Raw genomic sequence first — 22,052 nt, 5'->3', positions numbered from 1 at the left:
TTGAAAACAATCATTTAATTAAATGGCTTCCGGTAATCATAAATGTTTTTCTTCGAAATCTCTACTACAATTTTAGCACAGAACACATAAGACTTGTACTTTCAAAAACTGCTTCAGGGCTTTCAGATTTCAAGGATGCCATCTCAGAACTGTTGTTTTACTATATATTTAACCTTTACAAGTCGTATAGCATGATGCCATAGATACATTCAAACAATAAAGTGCCAGATGCAGCCAAACAACATCACCCCACCCCCATATTTAATTGAAAAGACTGGTTTTTTTTTGTTGAAAGCCTCTATTTGCCGCCTGCAAACAGTGCCATGATGCGCTTTTTCTGTTGCTTGGCTTCTCTTAGGTTTGTACTTGTAGGATATTACAAGGCAAACTTAGACAAACCATCATTCCATAGTGACCTTAGGACAATTTAGATTACTCAATCAACCTCTGTATGTTTTTTAACTGTGGGAGAAGATTGGAGCGCCTGCAGCAAACCCACACAAGGATGGGACAAACACACAAACTCTACACATAAAGGATGTGGGTTGTGTCAAGCAGTAAGTAATCCTGCAACCGTCACGATGTGAAGCACTAGGTCTAACCACACCGCTACACCACTGTTAATCCCACTTCTTCTGCTGGAAATGCAGTTTCTAACTTCATTATTTGATTCCACTCCAACAGATGGTGATTGATTGTCGTAGCAATACATTGCATACATTACACAATAGCAATGATGTGTTATTTATATTATATTTTATCCAATAGCAGATACTTACCAGCTGTGCCTCCTTCCATCTCACCCTGTTCTCCTCCATTAATAGATTACTGACTGACTGGACAAAGTTCTGTTGAAGAAAAAAAATACAATGTTTATCCAAAAACAACCAAAATAACGTGTGTTTTACAAATAAAAGACAAAAAATGAAAGCATATTTTCATTTAAATGTGTCTCATATACATACATACAAAAATTACATACAACTAAAAAAAGAAAAAAGTTTTTATTTTTTACTTTCTTTGAAGTTGAGTAAACAATAATACATAATGGTTTTAAAATGGTCGTGACAAACACTATCGTCAATTCTGGAGGTGCTAACCTTGCTACAATTCCTCTCTGTGGCATTGAATTGTAGCACTTTGGTGTTTTTTAATAACCCTGAGGGTTTTACAAACATAGCAGAAAGATTTGATGCATTTAGTGTTTCTGTTTATTGAGCACGTATTTATTTCAAAACTGTATTTGTGTTTATATGTGTATAAGTATATTAATATTGGGCATAATTGTAATTAATCCCAGCCAATGACTGTAATGGGACATAATTATAAAGTGATGCTCATGGAGAGGATATTGAAACATGGTCAATGACTACATTCATTTTTGTGTGGAGAACATTGTAGCCATCAGGACTTTTAGAAGGTCTATAAATATTATAATTTTTGTTTAAAATGAATTCATATTTGCTGTTTTAAACATTATTGTTAAAATAACAACTGAAAAAAAGGTATCAGATTAGTCTTTATATATTAAAAATCAAAACATAATTGCATTAAAAAAAAATGTCACATTTAACATTTTCCCAATCATACGAAGATAAAACATTTAATATTCACTTATTGTACGTAATGTCACAATGGTATTTACAAACACATTTCAACATTGTTGATAAGCTTTTTTGTCCATGGGCTTTTCAACCAACTGATGTTGTCTCCTTCCCTTTTTGATAATTTATGTCTTATGCCATTGATGGAAAATAATTTTAAAGACGTATAAGCTTTGTGTGTCTTAGTGCATTAGCTCTGAACATATTCACATTCAACATGACAACCTGCCAGAGGTGTATTAAAGGTTATTAATGAGGTTATTACTAAACCAATGATAAGCTTGGTAAACACTAACACAGTCAATCAATCACAGAAGGTAGAGACTTACCTGGTGACAAGCACAACAAAAAACTTCCAGATAACAATGCAAAAAACTGACTAATAAGGGTAGATTTCTGATACATTAAATAGTCTTTTACCCTGATGTCTACCCCACTTGGACTGTAGTAGACCCTTCGGAAGATCTCTGTCATGTTCTTCAGTACATCCAGGCTGGCAATTAAGTCGCCGCTGTAGCTGGTCCCATCACTTGAGGTGTCCTTCAACTTTGCCATGACTTCAGAAACTCCATCTCCAACAAGGCCACGTTGTGCTTTAGACAGATGTTCTCGTGTCTATCGGAAAGAAAAAAAATATGTTATAACATTCTTAGCGACCATTTATGTTTGTTGACCAGAATAAATACAAATGACTTTGCGCTTGAAAAGGCAGCAATTTAAGAACAACTCCATAAATACATTGTCCCTACCAGTGTCGAGATAACTTATTTCCATAATGGTCTATAATGTTTTAGTTTATATATAATTCCCATTTTCCCATACAATGCTCTAATATTGTCGTCAGGCTGTCAGATCCTTACTAAAATAGGACTTCCCATTACACATAAACATGCTCTAATGTTCACCAAATGAGGTCTGTGAAGACAGTAAGATAACATAAAGACAACAAAATTTGGATGAACTCAAATAAAGTAATGAAAAGTTGGCACCTACCGATGTCTGTATGCTGCGATAATCATTGGAAACACACTTCATATAAGTGGGATTCTCCCAGTACGCATTACCCTCCTCGTTCAGGACGCAGCGGCGAAGAATGAGACCTGAAAGGAGCCAGTAATAACTTAGTAAGTAAAGAGCTGGTGAAAAGGTGATCAACGGTTGATTGAGAACCATAGATATGTACCTATTGCATTAGGAGGGCATCGCACCGCTGCAGTATCCCCTGCCGGAGTGGTTTTCCAGGCAACATTTGAATAGTTGTCTTCTCGACAAATCTCATGTGGTTCTGCTCCAAGAAAGGATCACGTGGGCTAAAGATATAGATTTATTGATATATTGGAATGTAACTGACCTGGGCATTTGTTTTCATTACAGCTGCGAGCCTCTTCTTGATCGCCAGGACACTGACTCCCACCAAAAAATGGCCCATAACAAGTCCTAGATCTCTTCTCCGTTCCTCCACCACATGTCTGCGAACACCCTGACCACAAAGACCAGGACTGCCACCTTCCATCCACTGAGGAAGACATATAGACAATGCAATTTATTATACTTTGTATAGTAAATCCTAGTACTAGTGCCTCTAATAACTGTTTATTTTGTTTTGAACTTATTAGTAAGTGTATGTATGTTTTTTATCGTAATGGACTTTTGCTAGCACGGATATCTTGCATGGCAAGTGTATTTGAAATGTTAAAACATACCAAAAAAATACATAAGTAAATGAAAACTCAAACCAAGGCACTAATACGTTAGAGTCACAAACAGTTATATATATGGACAGAGTTTCCATTTGTCCATTATGACACCCAGGTATTAAGAGAGCTCCACCTCCTCTACAAACTCTACCCCAATACACATTTGTTGTAATGGTGTCCACTTCTTGACCCTGAAAGTCTTACTAATGTTACATTTTCCTTTTTTATTTCTCATTTCTTTCTTTCCTTTATTCTTTTTTATTATTTTCTATTTTTCCTTTATTATTTTCCTTACACTTCCGGTAAGCCTTTGAGCGGCTGTTAGAGCCCCTGCAATAATTGCCAAAAACAGTCGTTTTAACAAATACTTGTCCGGATATTATGCTCATATCACCAAAGATATGTCTCAAGCATCTTGGATCGTGATGCTCTTTTCAACATCAGAGAGTCGATGGAGGACTTCACTCGCGACAGTTACCAACGTCCCGTGAGTTTGTTTCCTCCTCCGCTTCTTATCGACTTAGAGTATATCTGTTGATCTCTTGGGTACCAGGCGATTTTCACAAGAAACCGAGAAGGAGAACCGGAGTACAGGTCAGGATGAGACAAAGAAGAGTGTGACGACACGTCAGCACTGCCGTCTGCCCAGACCCCGCTCTGAGCGCCTGTCAGTGACCAGTTGACCTCATCGGTGGTGAACGTGGGACTTTTGAATGTTCACTCCATTACTTATAAATCCTTTACTCTTAATGATCTTTTTACAAGAGTAAATTTGGATTTATTATGTCTGTCTGAGACTTGGCAGAGAGAGGAAGAGTTTATTCATCTGAATGAACTCTGTCCAGTAGGAAGCGCTGTCTTGGGGAAGCATCGCCTCTCAATTTATAGGGAGAGCTGTTCTTGTAAAGTGATTCAGACACAGGAATTCACTTCTTTTGAGTCTCAGATGATCTTGGTTGATTCTACAAGCCCCCTCTTGTCTTTTTTAACCTGGACTTCATCCCTGAACCTAAGCCTTTGAAAGTTAGGTCTCAGATGCATGTTATCTCAGCCGATACTGCAGACAGTTTTTCTGCTATGTTTGACCCTCTTTCCTTTGATCACTGCCTGTACGTGGACAGTTTGATTCACTGTTTCACTACTCGTTGTGTCGAAATACTGGATCAAGTGGCACCTGTTAAATCATCTGAGCGTCTCTGGAAGTCCACTAAACTTGAGGTGCACATACTTCACCTCAGGGATCTGATGTCTTCATACAATGCGATGGTGGAAACTGCCAGATCTGATTTCATCCGAAAACAAATTTAAATTGATGGCAGGGTTGAAGAGAAAATCTATCCCCCTTTGTGTGGACCCCCTGTCGTCTCTGAGCCTGTCTCCTCCCCTTGGTCTTCCTTTAGTGCTGTATCTCTGGGTGATATTCGCCAAATGTGATCCTTCTATCATATTATATCTATTTTTAAGGTGGAATTAATTCTAAAAAACGTTATTACTGACAGCCATTTTGAAAAATGGTCACCATATTTAAAAGCCTTGATCCATCCACGTTCCCCTGTCTTTGGCTGTAACTAAGTACTAAAATGTGATGTTGCTATTATTATTAAACAATAAAGACAATCATGTGGAAGAGCCAATGACTAATAATAATTAAGGTAAGGTAAGGTAAGGTAAAACTTTATTGATTGTTTTTTTCCAGTAGCTTACGCTTACCCCTTACGTCACCCTTTATTTTGAGAGTACACCCCAATTTTCTTTGCATCAGACTTACATGAAAGGAACGAAGTAAGATACTTATAGAAACGTTGGTAACATAAAAATGGCCAGTTTTGTTGTTGGGAATTCCGTCTTCATATCACAATAATATAACAATAAATGTCCAACCAGACCTAAAACAGCCTAACAAACTTTCCAGGACATAAGTATTTAAAGAAGAAAAAACAAGTCTGTACTATCAGTTTATACCTGGACACACTCCTAGGAAGCAGTCAACCGTCTCCATCCAATCCCCCCTGCACTCCGACCCCCCATATGATGGACCGTTACACTCTCTGGTCCGCTGCATGGTACCGTTTGCACAGGAGGCTGAGCACGAGCTCCAACTAGACCACTCGTTCCACACTCCATCAACTGTAAATGAGAATAGGAAATGTATGAAAATATCATTTGTTTGCTTCAGTACAACGAATAGTAAGTGAGGGGACATAAATATTCTCTTCCTGTTACCTTAAATAACATGATCTACTTATGTTAACAGACACTATTTTCATATGCAGAATTTAATATTTGATGTGCAATTTAATTCATGATTCTTAAAACATGTTCTGTGCAAGTTAGATTGCATACAATCAGCTTTTATCATTGACACTTGACTTGACACTAGTTCCATGAACAAGACAAGTTCCCACCTGGACATACAGCTATATTGCAAAATTTGGTCTGTTTTTCTGGTCCATCACAAGGATCACCACCAGACTGGGGAGGTGTGCAGGTCCGGGTACGAGATCTGTAACCTCGACCACAGGTTGACGAACATAAACTCCATGGTGACCACTCATCCCACGCACCATGCACTGCAAGTAGAGCAGCAATAATATAATTTATGGACAAAGTGAGTCAGTATTGAATACACATTTATAATTCCAGGTTTATACTTTGTTGTATTGTGAAAGCAATGAAACCCCTTTAGCGATGCATAAAGACAACAAACAATGGAATATCCAAGTGCCAGTAGAGAAGGTGCGGGCAGGGTGAAGCAGGGTGAGGCAGGGTCCAGGTGAGGGCTGGGTGAGCGCAGGGAGGTGGCACGTCAAGGGGAACTTACCTGGACAAATGGCAGAGTTGTTGCAAGGTCTCTGCTCTCGCAGTGGCCCACTACACTGGGTGCTGTAGGAGGAGGACACACAGAAACGAGTGCGGCTCTGCCAGCCCTCCCCACATGTGGCAGAACACACACTCCACGCTGACCACTCCTCACCTGAAGCTGAGTCTACTGAGGAGGGATGGGGTGGGAAAGGACAGAAGGGGCAGCAGAAAGAAAAGGAAAAGGAAAGGGCCATAACTAATTAGCATGCAGGATGAGGTCCAGGCTGTGATGTAAGGGCTGGAGCCTGATCTAGCCTGATCTCAATTCAAGAACAGCCTCATTACAAATCATTTCTAGTCTATGAATGTGGCTTAAAAAACAGCAACAGATTAATGCAGCCATGACTTGATGTCCTCAAGCAATAACACTTTGTTGCCAACAAATATATTCAAATGTTTTGCATTGACTTCTGAAAAAAGTAAATATTTATTGTTATGTATTTGGCAATCATTTGAAGTATGTAAACTCACTAGGCGGATCCACCTCCAAGCAGAAACATTTGCCAACAATTATCAGAGATAATGCACAAAGACTGCATTCTTTTTTTATAGCGGTTTTGAGAGCTATAGTAAATAATACTAAAAAAAAAACCAATTAATTGCAAAAATGTATTAATTCATTGATGTTTCATATTAGTTACTGTTTATGGGATTTTGTATTACCTCGTACATTCGTGTAAGACTCCTAATAATTGAATCCTATGTTGAAAAGTATAAGATATGTAGTAAGTGTAAAATATGTAAAAAAGAGCATAAACTATCCATTCAACCTGCCACAATTCATAGGATTCCTCGGTATCCTGTTGTCCTACCTGTCTGTGGGATCTGTTGTCCACTCCGGTTCTGCTTGTCTACATCATCACGCTTTCGACTGTCTACTGAGCGAAGAGATTGGCTGCGAGAAAGATGTTGCCCTTTGCCTATAGAGGGAGAGGCAACACCAGTTGGAAGGTGTGGGTTAGTGGCAATAGCTCTTAAAATGTAGCTCATATCAGGGTAAACAAATGCAATTCTATTGATATCCAACATAGCTAAACTTTTACAACTCTTAAGAATTAATAACATGAGTAGTCTTTTCCTTTAAAGGGAAATTTTGGAAATTATGGCCACTGGACTAGTTGCGACCGCTGAATGCTGAGTCAATCATTTCCCCGTCAATCAAAAAGAGATTCAGCCGGAGACAGATCGATAAATCATCACGCTAAAGCGAAACATCCGGGGGGCAAGCCGAGGTCAGCCCACAGCTCTATACAACCCCAGGGACACTAAGCATCTAATGGGCGTCTAAAGCCCAGCATTTATCCAATGTCTGTCTTGTGTTGCTGCAGTGGAACAACCCACTATGATTCCCCATTTAAGTCAATTGACGCTCAGATTCTGTGCCCTCTAACCACTGTGACACTGCAGGATGAAAAAGAATTTGAAGGAAATTGTGGCAATTTTATCTGTGATAAGTAGCTGATTCTAAACAAAGATGAATGCCTTGCCTTACCTTACCTTACCTTACCTTCTTTCACATATTTAGTCAATGAGATGAACACACAACGGTACATATTTTACTTCTTGTTTATTTTTACTTTTTGGAGGATGCTTAGCTTCACTTGCGGTGAGAATCCGACACTGAACAAGATTTGCCAACAGCAGCCATGAAAAATTGAATAAAAAGTATGTACTTGAACAGATAAATAGGAAATTGGCTTTTAAAAGACTACTAAGGGATGTTTTGTCACGAAAATATCTCTTAAACGAATTAAAAAAGATAATATCTCATGATCCCTATATTATTTATCTTTTTTGGCTGCCCACACATTAACCGACGGGTACATCTTAATGACATTTATCTATAGTATATATGTTGAAAAGCCTGACCTACAGCTCTTAATATGATCATCTGCATTGAGCTTCAATGATATGTGAAAAAGGGTAAGGTTTTGGAAATTGTTCTGGGGATATTTTATTTGTTATTTTATCGTTATTATTATTCATTTTCTACATTTATTTTACTTATTAACTGTACTTTAGAAATTAATTTAAAGGCAAAGAAATCCAGAATGATTTTATACTCGCCATTGTCATGAAGCCATACATGAGCGTGCATCCTTGTGTACACAACTTTACCCACATTTTCCAAAATGAATTCAATCCACCCACCCCACAAAAAATTCAAAACTTAAGATCCCATAGTCACAATGTGAAATACGTTTTTATTTAGTTTGGTTCAAATAAATGAATGAAAAATAACAAGAACATAGTTATTTACATTTGCTCAAATGTTGATGAACCATGACATGTGCTATCGCATGTCATCAGCGCAAACAAAGATCTACACTACATGGATTGGATCAATAGATCGGACCTACCCGATCCATTTTTAAGAGGCTGGATAGAATAGGGCATCCCTAGTCGGTGTTAATCCATTTTCAGATCTCTCTGATAAAGTCCAATTGGATTCAGGTTACCAGGCCAATACTATCCCTACAGTCCTTTAGATGACTTTTACTAAGCAGTGGTCACTTAGCTTAGATGGACAGCCAGCTCTAGGAAGACTACTGGTGGTTCCAAGTTTTTCCACTTACTAAAGATTGGGGCCACTGAACTCTTTTGTACCTTCAAAGCGGTATATTTTTTTCTGTAGGCTGTGGAAGAGCCTTCTGCCTCCAATTAATCCGGTCTCTGAGGTCTACATAAATCTCTTCGCTTAATACTTAGTTTATTCTTTAACACCTAGTGTCAACTGTGGGATATAAAGACAGGTGTATGTCTTTCCAATCTGAATTTACCAAAGGTCCATACTTTGACTAAGGTGCAAAAATATCTCAAGGTTGATCAGTGGAAAAAAGAATGCACCTGAACTCAACTTTGAGCTTCAAGGTAGAGGCTGTGCATACTTTATTTGGGTGTTCTGTCTAGTATTTTGAGATATTATTTATTTTCAATTTATTATGGAATAAGGCTGTAACATAAAATGTGGAAAAGGAAATACTGCACTTTATAATATTTTTCTTTAGATTTTGGCCACATTATTGTATTGGGTATTTTTTGATTGTTTAAGCGCTTTGTGACCCTGGTCAAGAAAAGCGCTCAATAAATACTAATTACTTACTTACTTACTTACTTATTAGTTATATTTTCTTCACTGCTTATAGTTTATTATGTTTTTATAAGATTAACCCTTTATGTGTCATTCACTAAGCCACTAATTCACCATGAAAGAAGATAGCCCTTTATTAAAAAAATGAATGAACTGAATTAAGTATATTATCATATGAATCATAGTTTATATTGATTGAAGAGAGTGATAACAAAATTGATTATTTAAAACAATTAACAATTATTTAGAAAATAGCAAACATTGAGTAATAAAAATGGTAGATATTACATTTACAGTTTACTGTATATAGTTAAAAAACAACAACATTTCAACACATTAGAAACATTACAATGATAAACTCACTGGAGCAGGCTTCAGAGGCACATGGTCTGCCCTCCTCCAGTACACCTTCACACAGGTAAGATTCCTCCGAGGTTGACTGGCACGTCCGAGTCCTTGTTTGAACACAGTCGTTGCTGCACTGTGTCCACTCTCCCCATGTGCTCCAGCCACCTACTGACAAACACATCATTACTGCTATAGTACAACTCGATACTAATACTTACAACAATTAGCAAACATATTTGATCATTTTCAACAGGTTTTTTCTTTTATTTTCCTCCTTCACAATACAAACATTCTCATGTTTTTGAAACGTTAGATAGAGAACATGAGTCAGTTTACGTTAGTTTACACTATAAATGTTATTTACAATGTTATGTAGAACAGAAAACTACTACTATAAACAACATTAGATTAACACAGAACGTCACAGGTATGACGTTTGTTGTAATGTTTTGTGTATTTAATTATCTTGGAATAAAAAAGACATTAAAGGCTTAAGCACTGAAAAAGACAGGATTTCAATTAAATGAAAACAGAAGTTGATTTTAAAATGGTTCAGAAAATCAATAAAAGAATCAATTTGGAGCATATAAAGTTTATAATGATCAGACTATTTGTCCTTACAACCAGCCAATGTCCAATCAACCTCAATTGTGACCTTCAACACACAAGGCAACATATAGTCTATATCAAGCTATATTTCATTATTTTCTGTAGCATAATATCTGGCAAAGTATCCAACGTGTAGACAGATAGCAAATCAATGACTACCGCATGACTGGTTGATTCTGTGTATTTGAATTGGATTGAAACAAATATATTCACTCATGGAATCACAGCAGGTTCAGTCGGTCAATAGTTAAACATATACAGTGAAAAGGTCAATCATAAAAAACATTATTTATCGCACAAAGTAGGAATTTTAATACAGAAAATAAAGATGTTAAACTGAAAAAAACGAACAAAAACCCCCCACCTTCATTTTCTAAAATACAGGTTATTAAACAAGCATACATCTAAGCAGAAGCATGAATATTCTGATCACAGAAACCAATTCAAGTGATCAGAAATCTTTATCTGTGACAAATTTTACTTTGGTGTTAAAACAACTTCTCGCGATGCATAGCTTCCTTAATGTTCTCTATATTATTCTTGCTAAGTTAACAAACAACAGTACAAAAACGTCATTTTAATGGATGCAAATTCCAGGTTATGAATGAACGTTTGTACATTTCATCACAGGTTACAAGGGTAATAGTTATATATGATGCGAGACAAATGAGAGAAAACCATCTCCACCCTGGTGATGAGGGGCGTACAGTTTCCAAACCTCACTGAATTGGATAAAACATGTTACCAGAAATGTGGACCTGACTCTGACCCCAGCCCTATATCTATTCAATAGCTTGTGTATAATAGATTAAGTTCGGTACCCCAGATTCTGGGAGAATCCTTCTAAAAAAAAGTGATCGAAAACACATATGAAGGGCCCTTCTGCGGATTAGTTGCTGATCCGTTATTCCACAACCAGGACAAAGACCATGCTCTTGATTCCTAGGTGACTTTCAGAAGCTTCTCAGAAGTACCTCTAGGCCTCACCAGAAGGCAATGGCAAGTAAAACATTTACTAGACATTGCCTTTTAAAATTTCAACATTGCAAATCATGTTTGCATAGTAAGTTGGATGCATTTACTTTACACATATTTTTAATGGACTTAAATGGACGTAAAATAACGCTGTAATTATGTGGGTGTGTACTCACTAGTCTGCTGCTCATTTGCAAAAGGGACACCTTCCTGTAACACCAAAGACAAGGGGTGACCTTTTAAACTCTGTTATTAAAAAAAAAACAGGCAAAGATGAGACTAGAAGAATAGAGGAAGGAGGGTGATCATTTTAACTGCAGTATAAAGCAGGAGCTGTTAGGCTGAATAAGGCATCAGGCCAGTGCTGACACCCAGAGGAAAGATGTAGTCAACTGCAAGCTGCCGATAACAGATTATGAAAGGAAGGGGGAGGAGGTGGTATTGTTTGGATAGATAAGACAAGAGGGAAGGGATACTTATTAGCATTGGGTTTCTAGATACAAGAGAAAAGGCTCATCATACTGAGGAGAATTGTATTGTTTATATGTAGTTTGAGGCAATAGTCCTTGTTGTAAACGCATCCCTTTGTCTAGTGCTATCATACAATACAAGTTAAAAAGATAACTAGCTAGTAACCCATTCATTAATTTCAAAAACAGGTAAATTGTGGAAAAGTGTATTCTACTTTTCTGTTATTTTGACACGTTATTGTTGCATTTGTCTAATACTTGGTCTGATACTAGGAAAAAAACAAAAAACTATGAATGTTAAAAAAAAATCGTTCCATCCTCAATGGTTGTCTTCACAATGTTGCCTTGCTCTGCCCATAGGTGTTCTTTCAGTTGGACATACTTGGAACACTTCCATAGGGAGGTGTCCAGTGTGCATCCTAAAAAGCTACGGAGCAACCTTGACTGGTTTATCTTATTGTAAAGGAGAAGCAATTCTTCTGAATCTCTGTGCTCCTCATCTTACATCTAAGTGAGACTTAAGCTACCCTTACGTGATTATGTTCTTTCGGTTGACCAGAGGTAGACTTGTACATTGATTAAAATGCTCATTAATAACAAAAACACACAAGTGAAACTGACATTGTTATATCAGATCTTACACATGAGACCCGCAACGGAAAAAAAATGTACAGTTAAATTTAAGATCTAATTCATCGATCAATTCACAATGTGATGGGATACTGTATAGAAATAAAGCAATACAAAAGCACAGATTATCAATCATATATCGTTGAGTAAACATGCTACTTAACCACACAAAAATGAATTTAGGTGAACTAGAGGTAATCTTACACAACGCATGAGGTTTTTACAGTTTTTACACTAGAGGACTATTTAAGGGTCATCCTAAAAGAGAAGTGTTTCCAGGGATGTCCTGGAAGTGAAAAGAGTGTCAGATTGATTGATTAGTCTGAATTTTGAAATTCAAGGAGTGATGTTAAATGTTATAAGTGGCTATGCCCCACAGGTGGGATGTGAATTAGAGGAAAAGGAAACATTCTGGAGTGAGGTAGATGAAGTGATGCAGAATATCCCCAGAGGTGAGGGAGCAGTAATTGGTGCAGACTTCAATGGACATGTTGGTGCAGGAAATAGAGGTGATGAAGAAGTGATGGGCAGGTTTGGTATCCAGGACAGGAACACAGAGGGACAGATGGTGGTAGACTTTGCAAAAAGGATAGAAATGGCTATAGTGAATACTTTTTTTTCCAGAAGAGGCATGAGCATAGGGTAACTTATAAGAGTGGAGGTAAGAGCACACAGGTAGACTACATCTTGTATAGACGATGTAATATGAAGGAGATCAGTGACTGCAAAGTAGTGGTGGGTGAGAGTGTAGCAAGTCAGCATAGGATTGTGGTTTGCAGGATGAATCTGGTGACAAGGAAGACGAAGAGGACAAAGGCAGAACAAAGGACAAAGTGGTGGAAGCCGAAAAGACAGAATTGTTCTATGGTTTTCAGTGAGGAGTTGAGAAAGAATCTCTCCGGAGAGCTCCTAGATGACTGAAACAACTACAGATAATGTAATCAGGGAGACAGGTAGGAGAGTACTTAGTGTGTCGCCTGGAAGGAAAGTAGATAAGGAGACTTGGTGGTGGAATGGGGAAGTGCAGTACTATATCAAAAGGAAGAGGTTAGCTAAGAAAAAGTTGGACACTGAGAAAACTAAAGAGAGCAGACGGAAGTACAAGCACAAGGTAAAGGTAGAGTTGGAAAAGGCCAAAGAAATGGCGTATAATGACTTTTATGCTAGGTTAGGAAGTAAAGAGGAAGAGAACGATTTATGCAGGTTGGCAAAACAGAGAGATAGAGATAGGAAAGCGACCAGAAGGTGCCGGTGATAAAGGATAGAGAGGGACATGTGTTGGCAGGTGCCACAGAAGTAATAGGAAGATGGAAAGAATAAGAGCTAATGAATGAGAGAAATGAAAGAGAGCAAAGGGTAGGACAAGGGACTACTGTGAACCTTGAAGTAGCAGAGATTAGTAAAGGTGAAGTGACGGAGGCATTGAAGAGGATGAGGAATATAAAGGCAGATGATTGAGATGAGTTGATACACCGGTGGCGGTATGGAAGTGTCTAGGAGAGGAGGCAGTAGAGTTTCTGGTTAGACTATTCAACCAGATCTTACAGCGTGAGGAGATGCCTGAGGAACAGAGAAGTGTGACGGTGCCCCTTTTTTAAAGAATAAGGAAGATGGTCAGAATTGCAGTAACTATAGAGTAAGTAAGTAAGTAATTTTTATTTGTATAGCGTTTCCAGACCAGGGTCACAAAGCGCTTAAACAACAAAACAATATTCAATAAAGTATATATTTTAAAGGTCAAGATGAAACTGATAACACAACAGGAGTTCCAGAAAATCAAGGAAAAGCCTGAACAAATAAAAACGTCTTAAGATGTTTCTTGAAGGAGTCAGTAGATCACCAAACACAAAGAGAGAAGAAGATCATTCCAAAGCTTAGGAGCAACAGTCTGGAAGGATTTATCTCCCCTGGTGATGAACTGTGTTCAGGAACCATCAGTAGATTCTGATCCACAGACCTCAGAGCCAGAGCTGGGGTGTAAGTCTGGATCAGATCAGTGATGTAAGGAGGAGCTAGAGGACTAAAGTTGATGAGCCATTCAATGCAGTTATGGGAAAGAGTAGTGGAAACTAGATTGAGAGCAGAAGTCAGCATTTGTGAGCAACAGTATGGTGTCATGCCTAGAAAGAGCACTAATGATGCAATATTTGCTTTAAGAATGTTGGTAGGGAAATACAGAGAAGGTCAGAGGGAGTTGCATTGTGCGTTTGTAGATTGACTGACAGATTAGGTTAGACATGAATCTCTATGGACTATGATGTTATGATGTTTTCAGATGACATTGTGATCTGTGGTGAGAGCAGAGACCAGGTGGAGGAAAAGATAGAGAGGTGGAAATATTCTATAGAAAGGAAAGGAATGAAGGTTAGACGCAGCAAGACTGAAAATATGCATGTGAATGAGAGGAACCCAAGTTGAACCAGGAGGCTACACGGAGTAAAGAAGGTGGAGGGAAGTATTTAGGGTCAACAGTCCAGAGCAGAGTGGAGATTGTGAAAAAAGAGATGAAGAACTGTGTTCATGCTGGAGTGGAATGGGTGGAGAAAAGTGAACCTGACAAGATCACATAATCAATGTGTCGGACACAAGGGCACACAATAAAAGACTCCTGGCCCTGAATGCAAATTATTTGAGTATGAATTATAATATTGTGAAGAGAAAAGCTGTGAGTACCACACAGATGACCAACATATAAGTTAAGACTACAACATACCTTTCCTATGATACACTTTACAATAATTACATTGCACATGATTAAGCCAATGCATTCTTCCAAAAGAAAAAAAAACATTTAGCCCATTTATATAATAGAAAAAAGCTGGGGTTTGTTCACCGGCACCTGTTGTTGAATATTTGATTTAAATTCTAAAAGGTTATGTTTGCTTTTTGAAAAAAACTCAATATAAAAGTGTCGCAGCATATTAAAAAAAAAAGTTATTTCACATATTGTTCGTAACTTTTGTCTGAATTGATTAATCACAGCGTCCAACCTTACTCTACCCGTAGACTTGGCAAATTTGCTGTAATCTGTCTCTTACAAAAAAAGTTACTTTCCTATCAACTAGTTACTTTGAAAGTAATAAGTTACTCAAGTTACTTGAGTTACCTTTGAAAGAAGTAACCAAGTTACTTTTTCAGAGTAACTTACCCAACCCAGACAGTATCCGTCTTGTATAGAAGCCTTGAGAAGAGGAATTGTTCCAGAAAAACATAAACAAGTCTATGTTTTAAGCATGTTTGTAGCAAAAGTTTAAAGAACACCGTCCGACACAGGAAGTACTCCAGGTAAATATTGCCAGCGCTTCCAGAGTGCATGCATTCTACTCATAAATATATATTTTTCTTTGTCTTTTGTTATTTAAGTTATTATTTAGTTTTTCTTTGCATATTTATTTATGTTTTTCTACATAAATGTTTTTTCCATTATTGTTCTGGCTTTTACTTTTTTTCATATTTTTGTCCTTGGTTTTCATTGGAGTAATTCTTGTGATCTTTATATTTAGTTTTGTATTGTATTTGTGAGTGTATATATAATCTTTCTTTGTTGAGTCTCCCTAATCTCAACTCAGTAATAGCACTGTTTTCGAAAATGTGCCTATAGTTATAATAATATTTTTTAAAGCATGTTTCTGGGAAAAGTAATGCAACACACTTAATGTGGCTTTCACTAAGCCTCCAGGCAGGGAAGTAATACAATCACAGCTGACATAGCAGGCAGGAACATAATTAAACATTGAAGAGTAAATACAATGGCTAATCTAAAGGCAAGTATTGCAATAGTAACACAGTGGCACCTAAAAGACCAAAACAAGATCAGAGGGATTCACTTGAATAAATCACAATGGAGATGAAAACTTAACCATTCAAAGTTCAAGCACCTCCAGTGTTCTCTGTTGAAAGATATTGTCTATAATTGCATATCATGCCAGCTTTTCCTTGGATTCAGGTGCAGGTCAGCCAACCAGACGTTTCAATTTTGAAGATGGATGTCCCATTCCAGTGGGAATGATAAGGAATGGCACAAAAGGTCTCCTACTAAAGGGATTAGATGTTTTCTTTTTACTTTTCCCCAGCCTGACAGACAGCAACACATAAATAGTAGGCTTTGATAGATGGTGTCGACCTTGACCCCAGTATGTTTAACATTTTGTGCCTTCTGGCCTTGTAATCATATGTGTAATATGACGATCCACCTTTCTTGCTATAGACGACCACATACATTCTAACTTCAGTTGTATTGGCTCAGTGCCTACATTAGCGTGGCATCATGTATTTTCATTGGACCATAATTGGCCTACGCCAGCTTTTCATTTGTGTGCGCATCACTCTCGACAGCCTCTTCACTGCCTCAATACCTAACTGAGTAATATATTTTCTTTGGCAAAGTTACTTTGGCAGTAGATTTAACAGCTTAGTTTAAGTTTAAGACCATTATTTCATGATGGTTCAGTCTGTGAAATATATTTAGGACCATCCAGGGATCAGTAACATACAGTCATGAACTCAAAAGGAATACAAAAAAGCAACACATCCACTCACAGAAGAGAACAATGCACTGTTCTCTTCCCACATATACATTACAAGCTGCTGTCTCTTCGTGCAATGTGGGCTATAGCTGCAGTGTGACTCAGAGTTAGAGACAAAAACAGAGATAAATATGAAGGCTCAGGCTTAATGAGTGGTGTGGGTGATGTGGACGCTTAAGCCCACAAGGCTAGGTTTTATTGTAGTATCTTTTGCAGTGCTTTGCTTTTAAACATGTACAATGGAATAAATGAAAAAAATTGGCCACCAATCCCATGCAGTAAATTGATTCATTATAATAAGCTATGTTTTAACAGAAACGAGTCTACCTAATTACCTTTCATGGATAAATAAACTTTTGTCTATCTAAACAAGTTTAAAATATATACTTGTTTGATTCAGTTCCTAAAGTCAAGGATTAAATACAGGATGGGCGTAACAGACGCGCACCAAGGAGTCATTTTGGATGAAGAAAACAATTGAATTCCATTCAGGGGTGTAAGAAAATATCAATATAATGATGTATCACAATTATTTTTATTCACAATACTGTATCGATAGTCAATAGAACTGTCTATTTACACCGACGTCATGTGTCGGAGAATCAGCGGCTCGCATAAATCAAGCTATAAGATTTAACAGCACTGAATATATCAAGTATATAGAGACGCATCACGACAAAGAATATGAGCAGATCGAAGAAACAAGAAAGACGAGGCCTGCACGTCCTCTCAAAGAACCTCTTAAGCAAGCCGCTGGATCAAGGATCTCCTCCATGACCATGCCAACAAGATTTCTCTTCATGCTTCTCTCTGGACGCTGCTGCTCTACTCTACACTCCCACCTCTTCTTTCACTGTATCCCACATGCTCCCCTTTTCTCCATCGCAATTGGAATATATTGTTGAGCTCTCTTGCAATAAATAATCAATACACTGAGGGCCAATATCGATATATTACTACAACTGACATATTAACCCCCCTGTTGTCACCGTCAGTACTTAATCTCTCCTGTTTTGTTTGTGGGGCCACTATCCCATAAATAAGGGGAAATTAGGTGTAGGCTGCAGATGGTGAAGAAGACAACTGTAACAAAAACAGAATAACCACAGGAGAAGCAAAAGGGGACATAGCTGTGAGTTACAAAAAAAGCACACAGAACAATAAAAATGCCTGTAAAATAACTTTTAAGTGCAGGTAATTTAGAGAGTATTGGCTTACCTTGATCTCATGTTACAACTCATTACACCTCTAGTGATGAAGTAAATCACCTGCTCTGATGCATGCTGGAAGCAGGATAATTGTAATTACATTACTTTAAAAACTATTTGATTTTTTTTTTTTTTTTTAATTAAAAATGTATTTGATTTTATTGGATAATGATTTTAAATTAATTCAAATAAATCCTGAGGAAAATGTTTTAAAGCAAGTTTATTTGATGTTGTTACAAGAGAAAAGGTTCATGGCTAGTGTGTAGTGCAAAAACTGTGACGATGATATACAGTAACATAGGGTTGAATATAATTTCTAATCTAATTCCCTGTCCATCCATCCATCCATCCATCCATCCATCCATCCATCCATCCATCCATCCATCCATCCATCCATCCATCCATCCATCCATCCATCCATCCATCCATCCATCCATCCATCCATCCATCCATCCATCCATCCATCCATCCATCCATCCATCCATCCATCCATCAATCCATCCATCCATCCACCCATCTATCTATCCATCATTGATCTGTCTGTACTTAGTTTTATTTATTTATTTATTATTAATACACCCCACCTACTTCAGCTAGAGTTCCTGGAAAGGCAGTGAGCAGGGTGAACAGGAGGGGGCTCACCTCAGGAGAACCAGCACTAGGTGTGATGAAGGAGGTTATTTGGTTGGCTCTAGACAGTCTGGTATATTAATTTGGGAAGTTGGGCACTCATTAAAGGGAGCTCCAGTCAAAGGGTAGTTTCTGCACCATGGTATTTGAGATCATCAATTTCAAAGCAAATAGAAAAAGTCCAAAAAGAGCGGCAAACATTGGAGTTTTGTCCTCTAGGTGGGTCAAGGCTGAAGCAATGAGATGGCTTTATCTGTGCAGGTATGAATAGGAACTTTACTGATGTATCAGATCAAAAAGATCACCACGGAATAGCTATAATTACTTTTTCTGCCAACAGCAATACAACCTGACCTTTCTAGCTTTGTAAATTTCAAGATGGCGGCACCCTGTACGGCAGCGACTGCTTAGGTTCCCTGTAACACAGCCAACAGCGTCATAGCTCAGATGGTAGAGTGGTCGCCTGCAGTCCAAGAGGTTGCAGGTTAAATCCCAGAAAAGCTTGTTTCGATGTATCCCTGAGCAAGACACTTTACCCTGATTGCTCCTGATGGCAGAGCGGGCGCCATGTGTTGCAGCCTACTCCCATCAGTATGTATGAAGGGGGGAATGCATGACTGTCAAAGCGCTTTGTGACCCTGGTCTAGAAAGGCGCTATAAATAGACATTATTATTAATTTCTCCATCTACATTAGTATTTTTAAAAGCATCGGCTCAGCGAAACATCACAAGGAACATTTATGACCGCCAGGTAATGCTCGGTCTTAGAGGACATAGTCATAGTCAGACATAGTCATTTAAAAAAGCCTATATATTTAAAATATATATTTATATTTATTCATTTTATATATACGTCTCTCTGCTGTGTTTTCTAACGGTTGCCAAGCAACGAAATTTTGTTGCCAGTTTCACTGCTGTGTTTTCTGTGCAATGACATTAAAAGAAAGTCTAAAGTCTAAACGTAAATGTTCTTTCTGGTTAAAGTTTCTTTTTCTTCATATACTTTGAATGGTCAGATGTGAGAACCCCCGTTTCACGGACCTCCTTGGATGAAAAAATTGCATGGGCTCTTATGATAGTTATGTTCAACCAACCAATGCGTTATGACTGAATGATTCATTGTTTACAGCCAAACCTTCACAGTAATGTGTAATACATAACAATGGTATTATTCACATGGATATAAGGCGAAAAAAGAAATGAGGAAATGCTAGTTATTAAAAGTAAAACGAGACACCAAAACCACTGTAACATTGCCTTTTTTATACAATTTATATACTGTATCTCTGTCCAAAACAAAGACACACAAACAGTTTTAAAACATCTTAAGAAAGGAGAAATAGGGGTGAGTAGTTGAAACGTAGCCTTGTGTCTGAAAAACAAAGGCATACTTATCGTGGCTTAATACCATTCGACAGCCATTCTACTGCAGTCAAACATGACTGATGAAGGAGGAAAAAACAATCAACACTTTTCTTTAAGCGGTGGAATTAATGACCGCTCATATATTAACATGCACATGCGGGCACACACACACACACACACACACACACACACACACACACACACACACACACACACACACACACACACACACACACACACACACACACACACACACACACACAGTCATCTCTCAGGTCTCGCCCATCTTGGAGCAGTGCTTTTATCATTGTCTGGTAAGTAGCCGAGAGAAATTGGTTAATTAAAGAATGAATATTTAATATGGCCTGGGTGGGCGTGCTTTAGGACCTGAGACAGACTTTTCACTGACAGGCAGACTTCATCGGCATCTTTAGCTTCATTTACTTCATTTACTTCATTTACTTCATGTCAAAACGAGACTACATGTCCAGTATATAGGCAACCAAGAAGTCAATTAGCATGTCTTAATACATTTTGTTGTAAGAAAAAACAAATAAATAAAATTAAATAATTAACATTTAAAATGTATTTGTATTTAATTTTTGTCAACAAATACTGTTAATGAAAAAGCAAGGTTTATTACCCCTTGTGTTATCTGAGGGCTAAGGTGACCCGAAGGCCAGGAAACAAATGTAAGTGTTTTATCCTTTGTGTTGCCTGTGGGTCAAGGTGAGCGTCCTCCACTACTGCATATGTATTTATGGAACCCAGGGAGGTCGTTTTTCAGACTTTCGGGTCACCTTGACCCTGAGATAACACAAGGGTTAAACATAAAGTATGTTGATGTGCTTTATCATACATTTTTAATATGTTTAAATTCACTATTTATCATTTACAAATTTCAAGACTTTATATTTATTATAAAAGCAAAATGTTGAAATGTAGGTTTTCATATTATTATTTAAATTTGTTACTTTTGAATAGAGTATAATACAGACTGCATTTTGATGTTTTAATCTGGGATCTTGAGTTCCAAGAAAAGGCCTCTAAATATTATATTATTTTAAGTAGAGGGTTCAGATTTTATATTTGCTCGGGCACCAGCACAGTTTTCGTCCCCTATAACCCAGGGAGTGCTAGTTGATCTCGGCCGGTCGATCTGTGAAGAAGAAATTACTGAAGTTAATTGTTTGGGGTTTTGTGGCACTTTAGCTCTATTCTGTATTCGGTATTCTGTCACAGAAAGTTTCATGTTGTCACTTTTATAGGTTTAATTTGTACTCTCACTTCCTTTTCTGTCCTTTCCAATTTTCCCAATGTGACTATTGTGACACAGCAATCCAGAACCTCACCTACATCCAGATCTGTGCCAGATCAAATGATAACCTGCGCTGGTTTGTAGTCGTTTCTCCTTTTTCTTGACCTTGGCTTATCCTGGTTGAACTTATTGTATTTCTTCCCCTGTCCGCCTGAGTGCTTTTGTTCTTTCTCATTTATTCTTGACTATTTTGACCTGTGTTTTCTTTTCTGTTTTTTGGGAAACACTTTGTGGACTTTTATAGCTATAGGACCCTGGTTTTCTTCATTTGGACTTATAATATAATAATAAATTGTGTATTATTCTGCTTTATATTGTGTCTGTTGGTTACTCTCACCTGCAATTCGGTTCCGCCTCATATAGATTGTGACATAAAGCATTGTGGGATGCAGAATGGCTGCCTTGGTGCTTGGTTCTGTTTTTCTATTGCTTATTTTGTATGTTATCTATTTTCATTCTTTTATACTGTACTGTGAACATAAAAAAACATGTTGTGTTAACAACACTGGCAATAAAAGTTTCTGAATCTGATGTGTCATTTACTGGCAAATCATTTAGCACTTAGTGCATGGTACATAAGTTAACATTTTACAGATTCTCTAACTCAATTCAAAACACAAAACCCCACCTTTATTTTGACATTTTTATCTTTTCATGTTTATATAGTTTGTATATAAAGAAAAGCAACCATCAATCATTTTACATTCAACGAGCGATGA

General features: G+C 37.6%; 1 protein-coding gene and 1 pseudogene across 5 annotated transcripts in view; one reads left to right on the top strand and one right to left on the bottom strand.

The window, feature by feature from the left end:
• The window catches only part of LOC148067008 (adhesion G protein-coupled receptor B1-like), a 112,250-nt gene that overhangs the window by 57,483 nt on the left and 32,715 nt on the right, over window positions 1-22,052 (bottom strand). For 3 of the 5 annotated variants that reach the window (XM_087805457.1, XM_087805461.1, XM_087805459.1), the window contains exons 3-12: window positions 9,618-9,770; window positions 6,976-7,083; window positions 6,123-6,290; window positions 5,707-5,871; window positions 5,264-5,428; window positions 2,956-3,120; window positions 2,788-2,889; window positions 2,598-2,704; window positions 2,025-2,219; window positions 780-848 (exon numbers count right to left, since the gene is read on the bottom strand). In XM_087805457.1, the coding sequence (XP_087661583.1) occupies window positions 780-848; window positions 2,025-2,219; window positions 2,598-2,704; window positions 2,788-2,889; window positions 2,956-3,120; window positions 5,264-5,428; window positions 5,707-5,871; window positions 6,123-6,290; window positions 6,976-7,083; window positions 9,618-9,770 (1,397 nt within the window). The remainder of the gene's footprint in view (window positions 1-779; window positions 849-2,024; window positions 2,220-2,597; window positions 2,705-2,787; window positions 2,890-2,955; window positions 3,121-5,263; window positions 5,429-5,706; window positions 5,872-6,122; window positions 6,291-6,975; window positions 7,084-9,617; window positions 9,771-22,052) is intronic. The other 2 variants (XM_087805458.1, XM_087805460.1) reach the window with 2 other exon arrangements.
• LOC148067009 (uncharacterized) lies at window positions 13,058-13,744 on the top strand (annotated as a pseudogene).

Source organism: Callionymus lyra, chromosome 13 (genome assembly GCF_982586985.1).
Source record: "Callionymus lyra chromosome 13, fCalLyr1.hap1.1, whole genome shotgun sequence".
Classification (NCBI taxonomy): domain Eukaryota; kingdom Metazoa; phylum Chordata; class Actinopteri; order Syngnathiformes; family Callionymidae; genus Callionymus; species Callionymus lyra.
Note: the sequence above shows the minus strand (reverse complement) of the source record. Positions and strands in the feature narration are given on the sequence as shown.